General features: G+C 38.2%; 1 protein-coding gene across 6 annotated transcripts in view; it reads left to right on the plus strand.

Moving 5' to 3' along the window:
- The window catches only part of kdm4c (lysine (K)-specific demethylase 4C), a 41,670-nt gene extending 26,218 nt beyond the window's left edge, over positions 1–15,452 (plus strand). For 3 of the 6 annotated variants that reach the window (XM_041784915.1, XM_041784919.1, XM_041784916.1), the window contains exons 18-22: positions 3,523–3,717; positions 3,948–4,118; positions 6,694–6,813; positions 9,198–9,290; positions 14,376–15,452. In XM_041784915.1, the coding sequence (XP_041640849.1) occupies positions 3,523–3,717; positions 3,948–4,118; positions 6,694–6,813; positions 9,198–9,290; positions 14,376–14,543 (747 nt within the window). In that variant the 3' untranslated portion in view covers positions 14,544–15,452. The remainder of the gene's footprint in view (positions 1–3,522; positions 3,718–3,947; positions 4,119–6,693; positions 6,814–9,197; positions 9,291–14,375) is intronic. The other 3 variants (XM_041784920.1, XM_041784918.1, XM_041784921.1) reach the window with 3 other exon arrangements.
- The last annotated feature ends 215 nt before the right edge of the window (positions 15,453–15,667 follow it).

Raw genomic sequence — 15,667 nt, forward strand, 5'->3', positions numbered from 1 at the left:
GACCCATTGCCCCTGCAGCAGCCCAGTACATTTATAATTTACTATCACACAGTGCACACGCACACATCCGTGCACACATACGCATTCATAATTTACTGTGGGAATGTTCTTAACGCATGGCTCAACACAGGCACCCAAATACACCCCTGAGAAGGCACAGGCACAGGAAAAAGTGGGTTAGGTTCACAGACAAACTCACGCACAGTAAAACATCATAAACATATTCTAACATGCATATACAGGGCTTTATGTGCCTGTCATTGTTTTTAGATATAAATGAACATAATAATCATTTACACACTAAAACACCTCCCTCTACACTCTCAGGGTGTGTTGCATGCCAGTCAGAATCTTGTCAGGTTGGCCTCAATAGGTGGACCAGACACTGTCGTCCATAATGGAGGAGGTATGGGAAAAAGCTTTCTAAAATGTAGGCCGAGTTAGTCACTAAGAAAAGCGCTGAGTAAAAAAGTCCCCTCAGTTCAGGAATGGAGGAGCTGCAGAGTATTAGAAGCTTCATTAAATAAAAAAAACTGGATACGAATGGGAGAATTTCTCCACCCATTTTAAATGAAGCCTTTTCTTCAGGTTACCTCGCCCAATGTAGAACAGTCTGTCTGTACACAGAACCTCCTGATCCTCACCTGAGATCTGAACTAAGTAGGCTAAGCTGATAATTGTTGAGGTGAAAACAGACCTGCTATGAAGGTTACATTTAATAAATGCTGCCTGGATTAAGTAATTAGATCAGCTGTTAAGTTTAAAAAGAAATGAAGAAAGGATATTTTTGCTTTGCTTTGATTATGAAGGCAGAAATGCTTTGAAAAAGTTTTGCTTTTGCATGATTTAACCTTTAATCCAGCTGTCAAATTTTGTGCTATTCTCTCTGGGAAAAATAGACTTAATTTTCCTCTGTATGAACTAGGAAATCAAAAGTACCTCAAGGCCTTTTTACAAGCTTGTAGCACCTCTATATTCTTAAGTATCTCCTTAGATGCATCTTCCTCCATTTATACAACAAATTTGTATTAGAAAAGCAGTTTGTGTGTGATCAGAGCGTTTTTAAGCAGGAATTCACATTGACACACCAGCTAATTCCCAGTTGAGCCTGCTCAGGCACATGCTCTAAAGAACTTGTCTATATATAGGCGTATTATCTGTCAACACGTATAGATATTTCAGTATGGATTCCCAGGAATTAAACTAATGAATAAATTACCTTCAGAGAGATGTGAATAAAAGAAAGGGGAAGATGGGGCGAGGAAGCGAAGCGAGAAGGAGGGCACAGATGGGTGTTTTTATTAGAAGGAGAGTAGAGGAAATGGAGTGAGATGGGAGGCAAGAGAAAGGGGTGAGGGAGGAGCATGAAGCGGGTAGAAGTATACTGGGAGGATGTCGTCATTTTTATCCCTTTAGTGGAAGAGTGCAGAAAGAGAGGGGAGGAAATGGACTTGATGGGCTGTTTGTTGCAGAAAACTGACAGATAGCCTCTAACATTTAGGTGTTTGTGTGTGCATGGATAGCAGTGGGTGAGTGTGTAATGTACTGGTAATCGAAAAAATCCACTGCTGCTCTGGTTTGTTGTGAAAACCTCAAGTGATGTCATCTGATTGGCCTTTTTGAGGGTTCCCTTGCATTGTAGTGATGGAATAACATGTTTCTGTTGCGTGTAACTACTGGGCTCTCTTTCCTTTTTTTCCTTTTTTAATGTTTTGTTTAAACCGCTGTATCCAATAACACTGCACTGACTAGATTTCACATTATTTGGAGCACATGATGGATTTAAATTATGTTAGAGGTTCAGGGCACAACTGAGCCATGATTCACTTAGAGGTCTTTTGTCTTTAATTTGCTGCTGCTTTTCCTGAGCCTGCGTTGCAAAAGCCTCTCAAGTGGAAATACAGATTTTATATTACTCATTTTTTCCTTTCTATCTGTTGTAAAGCCACACAATTACAAAAGCTTAAACTTTACTGGGAAGTGAAGACACTTGAAACAGTTGTTCTGCACTTTGCTTCTGAAAGTGACTGAAAAGATCAAAAGGAAAAAGAAGATGCGACAGAAGCTCTTGTCCGTCATTAATGATGGGTCGTTTTTCCACAGACCTGAGCCATCATGACTGCTAATGAAGCTGCATGACATGATTGGAAAATTCACACCTGTTCCAAGTGTGATCAAAAAGTAGCATACCGGGACAAAACATGCTGGGGAACAGTGACCCAGCCATTTGTTTAAACTCTTTTCTCCCTAATTACATCATAATTCTGCATGACAAGAAATGTGTGGTATACTGTAAAAAAGCCTTATGGAGTGCAGGTTTGATTCAAATCAATCAATCAATCTTTATTTGTATAGCGCCAATTCATAACCAAAGTTATCTCAAGACACTTAACCAAGAGGGCAGAGAGAGCTTTAGGACCCACCATAAATTCCTCATTGAGAAATTGTGACCCAATATCTGATATTTTTCCACCAATTTGATTTATTTCATGAAAAATAGTACAGTTTGGACCTTGTACGGTACAAGACGCTTTACAAATCAAAGAGACAGAACAAAACAAGCATGTCTTAAATGAGCTTCATTGACTTTTTGGTGCAATTTTGCTTCCAGGAGCATATTCAGAACCACTGCTCTAGACTGTACAGTTTGATATATCATAGTAAAGACCCAACACTAATCACCATGAGATCAGTGCTAGCAATACCTTGTGTGTGGCAAGCCTTACTTTAAATTTGCATTCATGTTGTTTACACAAATACAAGGTAATTGTCTTCCTTAGCTCTAAATCTATACTGTGTTGTTATTTTTTAAGACAAGGCTAGTGATAAGTTAAAAATAGATTTTTGCCCCAAAATTCAATGAAAGGAATAAAACTAAGGAATTATATAGGATTAATTATGATTTGCACTTATGCATTTGCACTTGCAATTATGATGCACTCTAACTTCCTGTTGTTTTTGGCTTTGTCCTGTGCACTGACCACTATTCCAGCATAAAGTGCTCAGACCTGAGCCATCATGACTCTAAATATGGGCTCTGAAGTTCAACTTTGTTTCATCCTGACCTTTCTCTTTCTGTTTAAACATTTTCAAGTGATCTTAATATTAATTCACAGTGAAAATACTCCCTAACCAATATGGAACAATTTAATTCAATTTCTGTTGTTATATTTGGGTCTTTGTATTTTATTGTATTGTCTATGTTGTCTGGGCTCTTGGTGTTATTTGATTTTTATGTAGATTTTTAATGTACTCTTTGTTGTACATATCATCAAACTGCCAGGGACTACAGATGGAAATTAGCCTATGGCTAGAATCTGGCACATTTACATGTCCATGAACATTAATGTGCATTGTCCCTTGCAATAAATAAATAAATAAAATATTAAGGTATTATTGAAATTAAAACCCAAACTTGAGACCTGTTTTTAAAAGCATACTGTATGTCTTCAGTAGAAAAGAATTGATGGCAGTTGTAAGTCACTGTTTATGTTGATATTTTTCTCTTTTGTGTGTTCACAGAGGTGCATCTATTGTCGAAAGCGCTGTGCGGGGAAGCGGCAGGCTGGTGCTTGTATCCAGTGTTCGTGCGGCCGATGTCCCACCTCCTTTCATGTGACTTGTGCTCATGCTGCAGGTGTAACCATGGAGCCAGATGATTGGCCTTATGTGGTGTCAATCACCTGCCACAGACATCAGTCACGGAGTTCATCAGCTGTAGGTCACGGGACAGTTGTTGTTTGTTGTATTTTAAGAGATCTTACAAATTCTGCTATTGATAAAGTAAGAAAATTTAGGCCATAATAAGTGTTTAAAATAATTTTCTACACATGTAAGCTATGCAATTTTAAGCTGAATGTCAGTACAGCATATAAAGAGTGCTACCAATAATGGTATTGGTAATGTTACTAGTTTTGACTCTAAATTGTGTTCTTTGTGTGTACTAGAAGCAGCGAGCATGCCAAGCCTCCATTTCACTTGGTCAGACAGTGATCTCCAAACACAAGAACCTTCGCTACTACAGCTCAAAGGTCACCCAGATCAGCTCCCAGATGTTCTATGAGGTCATGTTCGATGATGGCTCCTTCTCCAATGATACCTACCCTGAGGACATAGTGGTGAGAAGATGTTTAATTAGGGCCATGCTCAAGAGGTCATCTCCCAGTTGTACAAGGTCATATCTGATATAAGAAAAAAAACTTGTTTTGAACAGCACTGCCTTCATATTAAGTCAGTTCTTAAATAATTATTAGTTTTCCAGGCCTGTTTGAACATCTGATGGTGTGCATCTGCAAAACAAGCATAATCAAGTGATTTCTCTCACTATAAACCTTTCTGTAAGTACTGTGACACAACATTGATTTCCTTAAAGGTCAGTCCAGTTAAAAGGCAACATTGGAAGACTTTTTCGTTTTTTTGCCAACACAGCAAATGATTAACAGTTCTTTTAATCATTCTTTTATTACCCCCTGTTTTTTTGTTGAAGTGATTAGGATAATGACTAAGTTTTACTCAGTGAGTGTTGGAGAGAAACTGCGGGGATTGACAGAAATACCGATTATACTATTATTTAACTGAGGAAATCTCACCATATACATTCAGTCTTCAACCTGACAATATGTTGACTGGAATGTCTTTTAATCAAAGAGATAATTGTGCTACAGGCTGGGGAACTTCTCACGAAATAAACAAAGTGGCTTGCCAACAGCAAAATAATGCACTGCTTTGTTTTAAAGAGTAATTAAACCCCGGAGTTTCAGCTGAGGTGCATCAACCCTGGAATTTAAAAAAATCCCTTTAGAAACTCTTGGAAAGACCTGGGAGGGAGGCTGGATAAGATGCCCACGGCTGCCCATTCCCCACCGCAACATCACTCAATCTTTGCTGCTTTCAGATTTGGTTACTGGCAGTGCTGTCATAACCATTCAAGTTAAACTTACCACAAGAGTATGATACTTATATGGTCATGCAGAAGACTCAAGTTTGTATTTTATCAGCCTTTTAGAAAAACATGTTTTATTCGCAATCTTGATCAACAGTACTACATTACCCATAATCCTAAAGTGTCACAGCCTGATTGATGGAGTCATGAATTTAAGCTTTCAGCTGCTGATAGTGAAGTTTACGGTTGTGGAAGAAGTGGGAAGTAACTGTTGAGCTCTGTGGTAACAGCAGATGGCACCATTTACGTTACTTGGCCAGAGCAGCCCTTAGAAATAAATTAAATTTAAAGGGTGCCAAGTATAGCTCAGTGGGTTGAGCAGACGGCCATAAGCAGAGGCTATATGGTGCGTTGCTTTTGTCCTCATGACTCGGAAATTCCGGGTTGTCGTCATCAGAAATGCTCCCTGAACTTGTAGTTCCGACTCATAAGTCAGATCAACCCCCATTAAGCTCAGTTACGAGCTCGTAGCAAATGGAATGCATTCAACTCGGTTGTGCCATCATCCACTTCCAACGTCCGACTTCTGAGGTAAATGGAAAGCAGCAATAGTCCTCGGCGCACTGGTTACAGGATCAGTTCCCAGACTCAGCACACATTTGGTGCATGTCTTTCCCAATTCTCTCTACCCACATTTCCTCTTTCTCCTCAGTCTTCCTATCATTTAAGGCAAAAAAAATAATCTTAAAGAAATTTAAAAAACAATTCAATTGCAGTGGATCATTTCAATCTGTAGAGGGCAGTTTCTGTGCACATTTTTAAACAAATGTAACAATTTAAATACTTTGTGCTCAAGAGTTAAGATCTGGACCTTAACTGATCAACAGTACTACTAAAATCCCCTTAGCCATAGAGCTTCATCTAAAGCAAGGGGTCTGAGGGTTTAGTTGCTCTTTGAATATAGCATGCACTTACCTTGACTTTGTTTGTTTGGTTGCTTTGTTACTATTTGGCTAAATCCCACAGTAAAATTGGCACCATCTGCAGCAGTGTTTGCCTAGCAGCTGTTCCAGTTTCTCACAAAAGGGACAGCACTGACCAGTATCTCCTTTGGCTAATGTTCTTAAAATGGACAAGTTCCTTATAAAATGTATTTTTTTAAAAGCCAAACTATCCCTTTCATTGGTGCAACAAATTTATTATCCCAAAGAAATTATACTATCAACAGATAATTCTGTGTATCCATTCATACCATTTCCCAAGGGTTTGTTGAAACACATTTTTCAATCAACATTTCAACTGATAATGCACATTTTGAAAAATGGGTTATTTTTTAATTAGGAGAGAAAATGTGTTGTTTCAAGCCAGAAGCCTGTGCAATCAATGTAAAAAAACTTGAAACACTGTACAGCTTTTCTGTAAATGAAGCAGGTTTGTTTTTCAGTATCAAAGCTTTTAAATGAGTCTTTGAAAATAGGGATTTTGCTTGTTGAATTTCACATTTATATGAACAATATACAACTGAAATTCATAAAGAGGTGTATAAATTGTGGTGTTTGAACATGTACCTGCAGAACTTCACATCAAAATTTTGTTTTCAGCTTAGCAAGATGATTTGCAGGCAAACCAAATGAGGCCTTTAGTTGCATCTAGCGGAATAAAATCGCGCTAGTCATGTGTAGTCATGTGGGAAGTAAAAAAAAATCTTAGCATCACAGCACTCACCTTAAATGACTTTTCAAATGTTTGTGAAGACATTTTCACATAATCTGGCTCTAACCAGGCCATCCATTATTGTCATGTATTTTTAGAGCAGAGATTGTGTGAACTTGGGCCCTCCTGAAGTTGGGGAAGCTGTTCAAGTAAAATGGCCTGATGGGTTGTTCTATGGTGCCAAGTACCTGGGATCCAACGTCTCCTACATGTATCAGGTACGTATTAGAAGGAATAAATGTAAATAATCTTGACAAATGGTAGAAGTATGAGAGATGTGCATGACCTAGTTTTGCAGATTTAATCTTCAGTTGTAGGTCAAAGCAAGACGGCAGCAAACTTGTTGAACTGAACATCTGAATCGTCGTGACTTCTCTTGACGTTGTTTAAGTCCCCAGGTGTATGTTTTGGAGAAGTCGAGGGTGAGAAAACGGAGGGGAGCACTGGAGACAGATTTAAGGAGGTGCTAAAGTTATGGTGACTAAAGAGGTGGAGAGGGAGCTGAGATGGAGGATGATGGGAGGATGAAAAGAGAGAGATACAGGAAGCAAAAGCCATTTAGACACAGAGTGAGCAGATGGGTAGAGGAAAGAGAGAGCGAGAAGAGGAGGATGAGATGGAGGTGACAATCTGCATTATTCAAACTCTCTGAAATATTCACTAAGCCAAGAGTCATGCGGTTTCCACTTAAAGCTTTATTTAGTAGAGCAGGGCGTCAACCATTAGTTATGCCCAATGCATCTGTGACGCACATGCTAGGTTTAAGAGAGGTCACATTTTAGAAAATAGGCCGAACAAGAACTTTCCATTGTCAAGGTATGTTTTAGGCAGGACATCGTTCCAAGTTGCACTGTACTTCAGGGTCTTTTTGGCACTCAGAAACTTGAATTTTGTGAGACCAAACTCTTTGTTTTTTAGTGCAGAAGTAACATGAAAGGGGTTCACTCTTGCTAGTTAGAGCTGCTCTCAGTTTTCTTTCATCATTTGATCTTGTGAACTTTTTTCCTCCTTTGTTGTTTTTAATCATTATCACAAAGACCTTTGCTTTATTCACGGCTGTTGTTTATCGTAGCAGATCAACCCCACATAAATCCAAATATTTAGAAATTTGACCCATAGCTTTTTGTACATATGCAAAAAAAAAAAAAACCTTAAAGCAGTGTGGATAACTACAGGTGCATTTCAAAAAATTTGAATATCATGAAAAGTTCAATATTTTTGTCACTCTTTTCTGAAAGTGAAACCAATATATTAGATAGACTTGTTACAAATAGAGTGAAATATTTCAGGCCTTTTTTTCTTGAAATGTTGATGATTATGACTTACAGATAAGAAAAGCCAAAACTCAGTGTCTCAAAAAAATGAGAATATTACATAGGATCAATTAAAAAAGGATGTTTTACACAGAAATGTCAGGCTTCTGAAAAGTATGTTGATTTTTCTGCACTCAGTACTCGGTTGGGCCTCCTTTTGCATGAATTACTGCATCAATGTGGCGTGGCAAGGAGGCGATCAGCCTGTGGCACTGCAGGTGTAATGGAAGCCCAGGTTGCTTTGATAGCGGCCTTCGTGTCATCTGCATTGTTGGGTCTGGTGTCCCTCATCTTCCTCTTGACAATACCCCATAGATTCTCTATGGGGTTTAGGCCAGGCCAGTTTGCCAGACTCTGGGACCTAGAAGAGTGGAGAGGCACAGAATCCACGTTGCTTGAAGTCCAGTGTGAAGTTTCCACAGTCAGTGATGATTTGGGCTGCCATGGCATCTGCTGGTGTTGGTCCACTGTATTTTCTGAAGTCCACAGTCAACGCAGCCATCTACCAGGACATTTTAGAGCACTTCATGCTTCCTTCTGCTGACAAGTTTTATGGAGATGCTAATTTCCAGCAGGACTTGGCACCTGCCAACACTGCCAAAGGTACCAAAAGCTGGTTCAATGACCATGGTGTTACTGTGCTTGATTGGCCAGCAAACTGGCCTGACCTGAACCCCATAGAGAATCTATGGGGTATTGTCAAGAGGAAGATGAGATGACACCAGACCCAACAATGCAGATGACCTGAAGGCCGCTATCAAAGCAACCTAGGCTTCCATTACTCCTGAGCAGTGCCACAGGCTGATCGCCTCCATGCAACGCCGCATTGATGCAGTAATTCATGCAAAGGAGTTGGGCCTCTTTTTGCATGAATTACTGCATCAATGCGGCGTTGCATGGAGGCGATCAGCCTGTGGCACTGCTCAGGAGTAATGAGTATTGAGTGCATAGAAATCAACATACTTTTAAGAAGCCTGACATTTCTGTGTAAAACATCCTTTTTTAAATTGATCTTATGTAATATTCTCTATTTTTTTGAGACACTGAATTTTGGCTTTTCTTATCTGTAAGTCATAATCATCAACATTTCAAGAAATAAAGGCTTGAAATATTTCACTCTATGTGTAACAAGTCTATATAATATATGGGTTTCACCTTCAGAAAAGAGTGACAAAAATATTGAACTTTTTCATGATATTCACATTTTTTGAGATGCACCTTTATAGAGAGTAAACAATGCATTTACCCCATACTGCATAAATGACTGATCAGTATGTTCCTGTTGTCAGGTGGAGTTTGAGGATGGCTCCCAGGTTCTGGCAAAAAGAGAGGATGTCTATACGTTAGATGAAGACCTGCCTAAAAAGGTGAAACGTAGACTTGTAAGTATTAGACTTACTAAGAAACAGCTTAACTTTAAAACATAAATTTGATACTTTTTAAGCTCCTGTGTGGACTTTTGAGTTTCTTAATCTGAATAAATATTGATGGCTCTTTATGACCCAGAAAAGCAAGGAAGACCATCAGTACAATGACTAACAAGTAAGATGTAGTTATTTTAAATCTCTGAAACAACTGTGGCAGGGTGGATAGCAGGCAAAGTGATTAACTACAAAGTCTACAAAAGTGCAAATATACACTAATAATGAGTGAGGGCAACATTCAGCTCATAAATAATATTGAACTGGTACTCCTCTCTAGTTCCGTGGAAGTTTACAGCATAAGAAAATAAATTACTTTTGTTGTTAGTGACATCATGGTTTCATAATTCTAAGACAGTGGTGTCAGTAACTCAGAAAAATAGAGCAAAAAAATTCACTGAGAGCGAAATTTGGTTTTCTCATGTGAATGAAATGTGCTTCTGTATAGCTCACAATGTTAAATTTGAACTAAATTCATCACTGTTCATAAATGGACTAGTTTACATTCACTTTTAGGCCTCTTCTTTTTTGCTGTGTTGTCAGTGGAGCCTCCTGTTTTTAATATCTTTCTTATAGTCATCATTCAGTTCAGTTTTACCCAAATTAAGGCCAAAAACTGAATACTTACAAAATGTCTTTGTTTGGCAAATACGACAAGTTGATTCTATACAGAACTAGAAAAGCACTTGGAGAGTGCAGACCTCCGCCATTAGCCCTAACTCCCAAAAGTGAAGAATCCTTTAAAAAAAATTCCTGGATCCAGACGGTGATCCAGATCACTCCCAAAATGTAATCAGTTCTTCCTTATGCCATTTCTGACATTTCCTGAAAATGTCATCAAAATCCGTTCATAACTTTTTGAGTTATGTTGCTAACAAACTAACTAACTAACAAACCCTCCCAGTCACATAACCTCCTTAGCGGAGGTAATAAAGGCCATAAAAGTCCTTAAACATAGATTACAGTCATTACACTTCAAAAAATGTAGATCATTTTACACTTTATTTACTGCTTGCTGTACTTAGAGTAGATATACTTTTATTAATTATTTCTGTTTTGTCAGAGTTTTTGAAGATTTTCTTATTTAAATTTAAACAAGTATTTAACAAACATACAAGTGCAAATTTTTAACGTACACAAAGAAAAGCAGAGAATAAGAGGAGGAAATCACAATAATATGAAGATTTACATTGTAATTATAATGTGTCTGGAGCCTGTGTGATTTACAGCTCCTGTTTTTTGAAGAAAGTTTATCAAGGAATTCAAAAAAGAGTCAAATAGGTTTTTTTATCAGACAAAAACTCACAATTGAAAGCATTGCATGAAAACGCAGGCAGTCAAGTCAAAGAAATGGATCAGGGGTCTCATTCATGAAACAGTGCGTAGAATCCATACTAAAATTGCGCATGAGCCAAAAACCAACAATTAGTGTGCACACAAAATACTTCAGATTTATAAAATAATGCACATGCAGTGATCCTGATTCTTCTGGACATGTGTTCACATAGATTTGCCTCCTGTTCCACATTTTACAAGCCTTCATTCAACCTAAACAGTCAGTGCAAAACTCCTTATGAATGAAAATGCTGGCTTTCAGCAGTGAATCACGACTGCAACTGGAAGGAAGTTGAGTTAATAATCTTTCTGACACCAAAACCGACTGCAGGGATGGTCAGAAAGCAATGATTGTTAGTTTGCCATAATGTGAACTGTCAGAAACTAAAGATAAAACAGACTGACACCACATTAGTGCTATATTCAATAGCTAATGTTACAGTGCCAAAAAAAAATCTCCTTTCACTGTTATGTATGAGTTTAACTGCAGTTTTTTATTTGTTTATTGTGGCCACACCAATTTCTTCACATAATGTCATATCAGATCAGTCTCTCACTTTAGATATTATCAGAAAGTTATTTTTGATTACTCACTACGGGATATTATTAAATAAAAGTTTGCTTGATGTACAAAGGCTTTTACTAATTTACGATTTTAAATTTTTTCAAGGTCTGCATGAACTATGACCGATTATTAGGATATATTAAGGTTGTATGAAAATTGTCCAGAATTTAACCCATTAAAGCCCGAATACACAAATAATAGCCTGAAAATTCTATTTTTTTTTAAAATGTGAAATGTTTATTTCAATTTCTACTGAAATCCAAAAAATCCAACTTTCCATAAAATTTAACATATACACACGTGGACAAAATTGTTGGTACCCCTCTTTTAATGAAAGAAAAACCCACAATGGTCACAGAAATAACTTGAATCTGACAAAAGTGATAATAAATAAAAATTAATTGAAAATTAACCAAAGAAAATCAGACATTGCTTATGAACTGTGGTTCAACAGAATTATCAAAAAAAAAACCAACTCATGAAACAGGCCTGGACAAAAATGATGGTACCACTAGAAAAGATTGAAAATAATGTGACCATAGGGACATGTTCAACCAAGATGTGTCCTCTAATTAGCATCACAGGTGTCTACAAACTTGTAATCAGTCAGTCGGCCTATTTAAAGGGTGACAAAGTCACTGTGCTGTTTGGTGACATGGTGTCTACCACACTAAACATGGACCAGAGGAAGCGAAGGAGAGTGTTGTCTCAGGAGATTAGAAAGAAAATTATAGACAAGCATGTTAAAGGTAAAGGCTATAAGACCATCTCCAAGCAGCTTGATGTTCCTGTGACTACAGTTGCACATATTATTCAGAAATTTAAGATCCACGGGACTGTAGCCAACCTCCCTGGATGTGGCCGCAGGAGGAAAATTGATGACAAATCGAAAAGACAGATAATACGAATGGTAACAAAAGAGCCCAGAACAACCTCCAAAGACATTAAAGGTGAACTCCAAGGTCAAGGTACATCAGTGTCAGATCGCACTATCCGTCGTTGTTTGAGCCAAAGTGGACTTCATGGGAGACGACCAAGGAGGACACCACTGTTGAAAACAAATCATAAAAAGCCAGACTGGAATTTGCCAAACTGCACGTTGACAAGCCACAGAGCTTCTGGGAGAATGTCCCATGGACAGACGAGACAAAACTGGAACTTTTTGGCAAAGCACAACAGCTCTATATTCACAGAAGCAAAAATGAAGCATACCAAGAAAAGAACACTGTCCCTACTGTGAAACATGGAGGAGGCTCTGTTATGTTCTGGGGCTGCTTTGCTGCATCTGGCACAGGGTGTCTTGAATCTGTGCAGGGTAAAATGAAATCTCAAGACTAGGTATTCTAGAGAGAAATGAGCTGCCCAGTGTCAGAAAGCTTGGTCTCAGTCGCAGGTCATGGGTCTTGCAACAGGATAATGACCCAAAACACACAGCAAAAAACACCCAAGAATGGCTAAGAGCAAAACGTTGGACTATTCTGAAGTGGCCTTCTATGAGCCCTGATCCAAATCCTACTGAACATCTGTGGAAGGAGCTGAAACATGGCGTCTGGAGAAGGCACCCTTTAAACCTGAGACAACTGGAGCAGTTTGCTCATGAGGAGTGGGCCAAAATACCTGCTGAGAGGTGCAGAAGCCTCATGAAAGTTACAGAAATTGTTTGATTGCAGTGATTGCCACAAAAGGTTGTGCAACAAAATATTAAGTTAAGGGTACCATCATTTTTGTCCAGGCCTGTTTCATGAGTTTGTTTTTTAAAATAATTCTGTTGAACCACAATTCAAAAGCAATGTCTGATTTTCTTTGGTTAATTTTCATTGAATTTTTATTTATTATCACTTTTGTCAGATTCAGGTTATTTCTGTGACTATTGTGGGTTTTTTTTTTTACATTAACAGAGGGCTACAAACAATTTTGTGCACATGTGTATATTTTTGTATCTCATTTGATACAATAGGTGTTTTTATTAACTGATAATCCACTTGAGGGCATTTTTATCATTTATCAGATTGTATTCAGAAGTTTTTTTTGTTTTGTTTTAGTAATTTATGATTGTAGTGATTAGATAGAGGAATCATAAAAGTATGTATTAAATATGATACAACAGGCTTTAAGGGGTTAACTGCACATTTTGCTCAGTTAGGATTAAATACATGTAGGTGATAAATATATGCTCAGTGATGAGAGTGCAAAGATAACTCAGTACAGAGTAGCCATGTCTCCATTTATTCTGTGCATTGTACAGCGCAGTGAAATGTGTTCAAATTAAAAATCACTCTCATAACAAGGACAATGTATTAAATTAGCATTGACAGCATGGTATGCATTCATTCTTGCTTCTTGGTATTTGGATTTCTACATCAAATGATGTTAAGGTTTGGCTGCCTACGATCAGGGTGATTGAAGGTGAATCTGTGATAATGAAACGTTTGGTGGGTTTTTAAAAGATAAATATTAACACTTATTCATATAAGGAAGTAAAATATGGCTCACAAGGCATTCGGAAAAATGAGACTGCTTATGATGAAATGGATTGTGGGTTAAAGTTTTTTATGTGTTGCCAATCTCCCTCTGCCTCTAAAACCTTTGGATGCAAGGGTCAGAGTTTGCTTTCAGGTGTGCAAATTTGACTGTCAGGCCTGTTTTTTAATAAATCACCTACTTTGTGTGGAAAGTGGCACATGTTAACTTCAGGCCCTGTTTATAAATGAGGCCCTGGCTTTTACTTTAAGACAGATACAGGAACCATGTCAAATAGATGCTGTGGCTACAAGTCCAATTTCAGCACACAGAGCACGGCACCACCTGGTACATGAGTGGTTGTTTATCATCTCCAGAGTCAACTCAGCTCAGCAGTTGCAAATTTACTTCAGAAAAAATATGAGCTATTTTAGTGAACACAGTCAAGGACAACACTGTAGCTTTTGTTTGACATTTTTCTCAGGTTTACAGTAAGTAATGTTTTTGACTGGCAAAAGAAAGCATAACGAGATTTTATGTTTGAGAAGCAATCACACGTGTAGAGGACAGAGATGTGAGCTAAGAACAAAACCAAAAGTTTCTCACAGGAGCTTTAATGACAGGAAATTTAAAAGATGCCTCCTTAAATATTCTTATAAACTTATGGGTGTTTTCTCGTTTTCCAGTCCACAGCGTCAAGTATGCGTTTCCAGGATGCATTCTTCACCACACAGGGAGAGAGGAAACGGCAGAGAACACCCAACTCACGCTTCCAGAAAGACTATGTGGCCCTGCCAGGCCTCCGTACAACTGCCAAAAGCACATGGGAGCAGCGAAGCCACAAAGGGAAATGAAGTCATGGGAGGAGGATTGATGACAAATGAATGCACTGAATGAACAGTCGATGTAGATGGGAGGTTGTGTGTGTGTGTGTGTGCGCGTGTGTGTGTGTGTTTGGCTGGATCTACTTCCATTTTAACTCTTGCCCTCACAACTTCTCCGTGAATCAATCAGAGAACACAACACAAGGGAAATGGTTGATTTGGGTCTGGTGGATGTAAACTTTAGTACATGAAACATCAGTGATTGAAGAAGGATTCTGATTGGATGAATGGACTCTTACAGAACGGGTAAACATCAGGCATCATCGCCTCTCGTGCTTTCACATCCGTCAGGGAAAAACAAACGTGACTTACGTTTGTCACGTTGCCCTTTTTGAACAAGAACTTTTGTCTTTGTACATTGAAAAAAAAAAAAAAATTCCCAAGTGAGATTTTTCTAACTAGCTTACCTCTGGTAGCTCTTTGGGGGTCTGTTATTTCCAGTTTTGATTTTGGTTATTTATGCACTTTGCTTGTAGTGTTTCCTCATGTCTTACTGCTTTTCCCTGCATGTTAAACACTGTCCTCCTAACTGCTTCTACTAGGGGTGAGTCCAATAGCACTCCAATGGCTTCCTCTCTGCACTGCTCTTGAATCAGTTAAGACAAATCATTTTTGTATTTTGGAATCTACACTGAAAACTGAATCTCTGTTGAGAAAAACAAAATGAAAATGACCAAATGTTAAGCACTTCCTGATCAAAGATTCAGACAGAAAGCCATACCTGTGTGTTGGATCTGTGCCCTGTAATGTGAAACGCTACTGTTGCTCTGTTGAATGAGACACTTTGTTGAAATTATTTAAAATTTGTATTTATTTTTGGCTTGCTATAGTTAAACTATTGCTAACTGCTGTAAGAAAAAACAATAAAAAAAAATTACATATTTGTCTTTTTTTCAGTTAAATTGTCATTATTTGGAGATTTTTCCATTTCTGAGAGATCATTTTTTGGACTTCAGCCTTTATTAAGCTGGGTAGCTGAATGAAAACAGGAAGTATGGGAAGAGAGAGTGGGGAGAGACATGCAACAAACAGCACCAGGCTCCAGATTCTAACCTGCAACAGTTCAACAAGGACTGGAGCCTCTGCACATATAC

The sequence above is a fragment of the Cheilinus undulatus genome, linkage group 4 (assembly GCF_018320785.1).
Source record: "Cheilinus undulatus linkage group 4, ASM1832078v1, whole genome shotgun sequence".
Taxonomy (NCBI): Eukaryota; Metazoa; Chordata; class Actinopteri; order Labriformes; family Labridae; genus Cheilinus; species Cheilinus undulatus.